The 7,568-nt window shown below is 47.2% G+C and overlaps 1 protein-coding gene across 1 annotated transcript in view; it reads left to right on the top strand.

Annotated features, from left to right (window-relative positions):
• Positions 1–400: 400 nt before the first annotated feature.
• Positions 401–7,568, top strand: part of zfh1 (Zn finger homeodomain 1) — a 637,515-nt gene continuing 630,347 nt past the window's right edge. Inside the window, exon 1 of the mRNA XM_075892342.1 lies at positions 401–923. Within this exon, the coding sequence (XP_075748457.1) occupies positions 860–923 (64 nt within the window). The 5' untranslated portion in view covers positions 401–859. The remainder of the gene's footprint in view (positions 924–7,568) is intronic.

Below are 7,568 nucleotides of genomic sequence, written 5' to 3'. Positions count from 1 at the left end.
TTACCGGCTGTACAGTTTAACGACACTGTCAATGTTGAGTCACGCAGGTTCCATCGTGATGACTGCCACCATATGGAAAAGGAGACGGAAACAGTTTCACGAGACAGCTTGTTCCCTTCGCGCGATCTCTCGGGTAGCGCGCATTAAACGACTCGGGAGTGGAGTCGATGCCGAGAGGAGGTTCGACCGAGAAGTTCCTTAGCGACCAAGTCGTACTCTGCGGTGGCGACGGAATGGGGGGGGGATCGCAGTTGTGGGGGAGGCAGCGGTGGCGGCGCGATCAAGTTTTAGGGCGCCCGGCGAGAGACGGAAAGGCGGGGCGACCTGATAGGTGCGGCCGCCTTATCCAATGAAGGCCGCTCGGCGCCGACCAATGGCGCTGCCGGCGCGCAAGCCCGCTCCATTGATTAGATCACTCCTCGGCTGTCAACTCGGCAAGCAAGCGCAGCCTGCCGGGGTCCCCCCTTTCAAGTTTTTTGCGCTCATCGGCCCGGCGAAAAAGTGCTTCTCCTGCGCCGCCGAACAAAACACAAAAACACTCGCCAAAACAGTGGGTGACCGGCTTTCCCAAGTTCCCAGTATCGGCGCGCACTGTACGCGCCCGCAGCCATTCTAACTGCCAACTTCACCGTTCTTTAGTTGTTTTTTTCGCTTTGGTTCTCGAGAAACAAACAGACTGTCCCCTTACTTGGCGTTAGGCAGAGAGAGACCGGCACGGCGGCAGCCAAGGAGCGTGCGGCATGCACGATGATGTGTCCGCGTGGGCGGCGGCTGTACGGCGCCACGAGGAATCCTGCGGTCGCATTGGGTGAGCAGTGTGTGCGACGTGTACAGTGGACTGTCACGGCGCTATGAAATCATGGCCGATCAAGGAGGACACAGGTGCACGCGCAGAAAGCAAGCCAATCCCAGGAGGAAAAACGGTACGTGCAATGTTTTCAAACCAAAGCGGGCAGTGCGGACAAAAAGTAATGGAACGAGTCCCTCACATTCATTCTCATTCGTACCTTTCTGCGCCATGCCATGGGTGAACGAAGACACGTGCGTCAGTTATAATATGTGTATTGAAGAGACTCGCGGTTCGCATCACTGTCAAACCGCGAGAACCTCTCCTTTACACATTCTGGGTCCGTCGAAAGTTCTGTCATACCTCGTCACCGACGTGCCTGCCTTCACGAAAGCCCATTCACACACGCTTGTCCATCATCGGGTCGCATGGCTGATGAAAACACAGCGGTGGTCGCACGTTCGGTGGGCGAGGCACATGTCACCCACACAACACACGCGCAACACCCCCCGACCCCTCAGTAAACTCGTTTTGCAATGGGAGCTACCGACGGCGACGGCTCGGGCGAACGTTGTTGCCGCGGGCGCGTTCTTCGTGCCGGGACGGTTCCAACATTTCCTCCGGACGGCGCTAAACTTCGTCAGGCTTAGCGCCAACTCGCGTTCGGCCACCCAATTTGCGCGGGGGGAGCGAGGTCTCTCTCTCAATTTCTCTCACCCCTCTTTACCTAACTCACTCTCCTTTTCGAGCCGCGGTTGCGAGAGAACCCGCGGCGTGGAGCCACCATCGTCGTTTTGCCGCGGGTCGATTCTCTTTTCGGACGCTCGTTCGCGGCATTCGCCGCTTGCTTCGTAGCTTTCGCTTTGTGGGGGACACCTTCGAGAATTGCCGCCGAAGCTGCCAACCGGGCTGTGTTTTAATGTTCTGGTAAAGTTACAGCTTCGTTTGCAAAAGCGAAGCTGAAGATGGATCGGCGTCAAGGTGTATCAAGCCTGCCTCTTCTTCCTCCCCTCATGGCCAAGCGTTTCGAAAGCTTCAACATGGCGCCTGCAGGAGGAGAAGGAGGCGGGAGGGTGGAGGTGTGCACCCCGGAGCATACTCTCTCAACGATCGTCCCGTTGTGGGAACGGCGCTGGGGGAGATGAGCTACCGCTCGGGCGTTGACAACAACGGTGTACAAATACTGTGCTGCGCGACTCATCCGATGACTCTGGAAAGCCCGGGTCTCTCTCTCTCTCTCTCTCTCTCTCTCTCTCTCTCTCTCTCTCTCTCTCTCGCCGGGGCAAACACTCTTTGTGTTAATCGATTTCACGTACACGAGAAAGGGCTGCACGATAGCTGAAGCCGAGTGTCGACATCGCAGCGTAACAAGGCAACTGAATAAGGGGAGAGAGAAGAGAAAGTGGTGGGGGAGGGCAGTGTAAATTATAAAATATTTAGTATCGCCACTCTCAAAGAATCACACTTTCTAGGGAATGCCGATAACGCATGCCATAGGACATCCTTGCGCTGCTAGCTGCAGTATAAAATGCTACATTTCATATTAGCTTGCTCATTATGAGGAATCCTACAACAGAAAAAGTCGCCGAAGCTAATTTTACGACACGTTTTCCGAAACGCTGGCAGCGATATTCCCTGTTCGACCATTTCACGTCACTTTACGTCCCCCCATATTATCCTAAACTCCTGGAATTTTCTTGTATGTAAATGTGCAGTGAAACAGCAGGTCATATATGGTTGCATAAGTGAAAGAAAACGCGACATGAGGATACACAGAAAAAGTGTGTCCTAGGACAGCGCTCGACCTTTTTCGTGTGTAACTTTTGTCACGCAATTAATTCATAAGCAACCACAGTTTTCGACGCAGCGTTGTCGAGTGATGCTAAATTTAAGGCCGAATCAATAGAATTCCCAGAAAATAACAGAAGTGATTTCGTAATACGAACAGCCCCTTCGTCTTATGAGAAGTCACGTTGTGAAGCTTATAGACGACGTCACAAAGTTTTCTTATGTAAAGCCGTACGTTACGAAGTGTTGTTTATGAGAACCTCGAGCGACACATTTAAAGAAAAGAAGCATCCATGTACATGAAGTTAATTGGTGAGTGTGAATGATAGCGGTCTTGCCAGCTAAATCCGGCTTTAATTCAGTGACTTGTAACTGTATACACTAATTACGTCTAATGACTCATATTTTTTCGTTGAAACAAATTCACTGCAGAATGAATATTTTAATTATTCCAGAAATAATTGAAGTTACGAGTAGTAACTGAACATTTTGACGATGGAATAGAGTAGCGTAACACTTAATTTGTAATTAAAAGGTTTCGGACGTATACGCAGGGGTTTCTTTTTTTTTTCAAGCTTACGTGTACGTATAGCCCCGCCATGGTGGTCTAGCGGCTAAGGTACTCGTCTGCTCACCCGCCGGTCACTGGATCGAATCCCGGATGCGGCGGCTGCATTTTCGATGGAGGCGAAAATGTTGTAGGCCCGTGTGCTCAAGTTTGGGTGCACGTTAAAGAATCGCAAGTGGTCGAAATTTCCGGAGTCCTTCACTACGGCGTCTCTCATAATCATACGGTAGTAGTGAAACGTTAAACCCCACATATCAATCAAACTTACGTATACGTTAAAGGGAGGGGGGGGGGGGTCTAGTTAGAATTTTTTTTTCAGGAAGGAGGGGAGATTTAACCACCCTTTGTGCATGTTCACGTGTGTGTTGTATGCGTTTGTGTATATACATACACTTGCAAGATTGAAGACCTTCGGAAAAGTTTCACTCCCTTCCCCTCCCCTTCCTTTTAACGGTTGAGAGCTTAAAAGTGACTGTCACTGGGTTCTTGTTGCTGTCATTGGGGATATGAATGAGAAAGGAGGTCTTCGCGTGACTTAGAAGTGTGGCTGCTTGGGCTAGTTAATATGGTATGACGATAGTTATAGCGTGAGAACAAAACGACGACACAGAGACAAGAAGGACAAGGTGGTCTTTCGTGTCCTTCTTGTCTCTGTGTCGTCGTTTTGTTCTCGCGCTACAACTATCGTCACGCTTCGCGTGACGTCAGACCACTTGTTTGCCCTGTTTCCGCGACCATCGAGCAGGAGTGTTTAGAGAGTCCTCAGGCATCAGCAGTAAGTCGAGCAGGGCCTTCTCGTGTTTAGAAAATCCACCCGGTGAGCGCTCTGTGGTTGCGCGACGATGCATAGCGTCAGCGGTAGCGGAACTCAGCCGGATGTTCGCACCTGTGTTTGGGTCCTGTTATCGAAGCGGACGCCGCAGGTGTACCTCTACGCTGCCACCGAAATAAATAAAAAGTGCAAGAGGGGAGGGGGGGGGGGGGGCAACCGGAAGATTACTGATTCATACTAACGTGTCACGATGAATAGATGAACAGCTCATACAGAACAAAGTATGACGCGTATTCTTTGCCCCGGAGCATACTTGCGTAAACATCATTACACGAAAACCAAAGGTGTTCTTCGAAAGTATGTGTTCGCATTTGTCGTGTCATGCTACTAAAAAATAAAACACCTTTGAGGACGCATGAGCATTGCCTTCAAGAGTAGAAATTGATAGCGTAATCAGACCCAATAGTATTCTCAGTGCCGTAAGTTTTTTTTTTCATTATTCCTTCTATGTGAATATTTCTCGATTACTCGGTCACGAGCAAGATGACAATTTTTCGCTCACAACAACCAACGACCCTGACATACGAATTTCTGCGAACAAGTTCTCTGATGCTATCGCGGGAAAATTCTTGCTCTAGAAAACTTGGAAGCAACTTGCAAATGTTTGGTCGTTACTTTATAACACTTATACGGGCATTCATGGGTAAACAGGAGTTTAACTTAATAGACATAAAGCCTTGTTGCACTGTGAAGGAAGCGGTCAGCGCTGGTTTGGTGGCATGGCTGGGGGGCATGCACGTGTTGGTGTGGATTGTGGTGGGGCAAGGTCGCATGGGCGTCGCAGGCACCCATGCGACTACGAATACGCATTTTATGAGTACGAGTTAATTTCTTTGCAGAACTTGGCTTTACATTATGCTTGTACCAATTTTCATACCACGCAACTTCATTACATATCATGGCCGTGTGAAGCGGTATAATAAGCGGTGTGAAGAATGACTACAGTGGCATACGTCTTTTCAAACTTATTGCAGCAGGAATATTCAATTTTTACTTACTATAAGTTTCTGTTTATATGTTTAAAGTAGATAAGAAATGAAGAGCTTGGGAACTAGTTTTTGTATGTGACGGCATATCTTCACGCGGCTATCGGGCGTGAAGAGGAAGGAATTCCAGCTGAACCAACAGTGAATCAGACACTTGGATATGTGCTTCTTGGTGTGAGAAGCGTATGTGCGACAAGGTTTCAGAAGCACTATAGGTAAGCGCGACTATACTTAGAGGTTGCGATGCTCGGTTGGGGACCCGAAAGACGCGGATTTGATCTCCGTGCAGCATGCAGTTGCGCTTCGATGGACGCGACATTGACATGCCTCTACGTGTAATGTGCCATGACAATGCAAATTAAAAAACCCACAGCAGTTCGGAATAATTTTGAGTTCTCCATGGCATCATAAAGCGCCTCGCATATCCTGAGTCACTTTGATAAGCAATCAAAATCATTAGCGTATAGTATAAATGATTCAAAAGCAACTAAACATTGGTATTGCATATTTTCTAGGGTATTAAAAATAAGCTGGGGTGGCATTAACATTTCTTATATGTAACATCAAAGGAACACAGCGAATGCAAGACCATATTGCGAAATAAAAAGTATTCTTTGCGTGCTAGTTGCCTATTATTTATTTTCTTTCTTTTTGTAGTTGCTGTTAGCTTCGTATACTGAGTTTATGATTTTAGAATAGCGCTAACTTAGCAACCCATGCTCCATGTTTTCACATATAAATTGAAAGCGTGCAGTATACGGGACCCCTTTTCAGCATGTACTATGACCGTAAAGTAAAGATACAGCGAAAAAAAAGCAGCAATAGATTGTCCCGTCATGTTGTGTGTCTGGTTACAATGGTTTTCATTCGTTTTTTTTTCGTCTTTTTCAAATCATACACCAATATGCCCTGCGTTCTATTATGTACTACGACTTCCTATTATCTGAACTTTAACCAGTGCAATAATTAAATATAATCGTATTTGGCACTTCTGCGTTGAATTTTGTGAGTCACATTTTATACTATGGTGATTAGTCTCCTATAAAGTGCTCGTCAGTTACGCATGACCAAAAGTAGTCGAACAATTAATTTTTTCACGGTTTGTTTGCGTTCGAGGCACAGATTGACGTAAAGAATTTCCTCATTTTCAAAGAATTATGCTGGCTCGTTTGTATGTTTTATTTAGAGTAAAAGTAAATGTTCAGTCTGTTTCCATTATCTATAGATTGATTGTCTTTAGGTTCAACCTTCTTGTTGCTGTCTCACAAATGAATGCGACGGTGTTCTTCATTGTGTTGACACAAATATAAAAGTGCTGGAAGATGAACACGTCTAGCGTAGATCTTGCCCATAGGCTATAGCACTTCCTAATTGATGTGAAAAACTTTCTTTGTTTCGTACGTTTTGTCATTTCGAAATTTCATTTGGGACAACCATTCCGATCTCGCAGTTTTCCTATACATGTTCACGTAACATATCCTTTATATTTAGACAAAATGTTAGCCAATATTTTTGTTTTAGTCATCCATGCTTCATACATCGTTCAAGTCGTTTTTTTTATTACTGATTATGAACAAACATTACTGCCGTGTAAGCCGACAGCGCTCCAGGGAGCGTTTGAAACGCCACACTTTCACTGGCGTAGTCGTGATTCTTTCTTTCTTTCTTTCTTTCTTTCTTTCTTTCTTTCTTTCTTTCTTTCTTTCTTTCTTTCTTTCTTTCTTTCTTTCTTTCTTTCTTTCTTTCTTTCTTTCTTTCTTTCTTTCTATGCGAGTGGGAAGAGAGGGGCGAGTGCTTGCTTCCCGCTCATCGGATAAAATTTAGGCCAGTTACACGCGAGAAAATGCGGCAACAGGCCGGGCAGTGCGGCGAGGCAGGGGCCCACGGGCCTTCGTGGGGGGACCATCTATCATGTTGCTGCTAATGGGATCTTGGCGCCATGGTCACAAGGTTCGATTGGCCCGTCTGCGTGCGACGCTGGGGCTTCCTTAAGCCGCAGTCAGCGAACCCTTCGAGACGAAGACCCGCGGCTGCAGCTTCCCGACGACTTGACTGCCGCAAACGGCCGGACCTGTTTTTTTTTTTTGTTCTCTCAAAGGGCGCAGTTTCATGAACGTTGGCCCCGGCCCCCCGTGCACTTTGCACCGTCTACGGTTCAATTCGTTGACGCTTTTCGCTCAGTTCAAGGCGACGGAAAAGAGCGCCCCCCATTTGCTGAAGTGTATATCGTCTTCGCGGGAACGAACTGCTGCTGTATTGTACGACTTCGGAAGCGTTCGGCTGCGGCGGCTGCATTTCCGATGGAAACGGAAATGTTGTAGGCCCGTGTGCTCCGATTTGGGTGCACGTTAAAGAACCCCAGGTGGTCGAAATTTCCGGAGCCCTCCACTACGGCGTCTCTCATAATCAAATGGTGGTTTTGGGACATTAAACCCCACAAATCAATCAATCACTTCGGAAGCGTTGAAGGAAGCGCTTTGCTTTTATTCGAAACAAATTGATGTCTCTTAGCTACGCTTTCTTGTGGAACTGTATCACTGTTCGACTATACAAGCATGACGTTACTCTGTACGTATTTGCTTTCGTCGATGCTCATATGAGATTGTA

The sequence above is a fragment of the Rhipicephalus microplus genome, chromosome 4, assembly GCF_043290135.1.
Source record: "Rhipicephalus microplus isolate Deutch F79 chromosome 4, USDA_Rmic, whole genome shotgun sequence".
Classification (NCBI taxonomy): Eukaryota; Metazoa; Arthropoda; class Arachnida; order Ixodida; family Ixodidae; genus Rhipicephalus; species Rhipicephalus microplus.
This window is presented reverse-complemented; position numbering and strand designations above follow the sequence as displayed.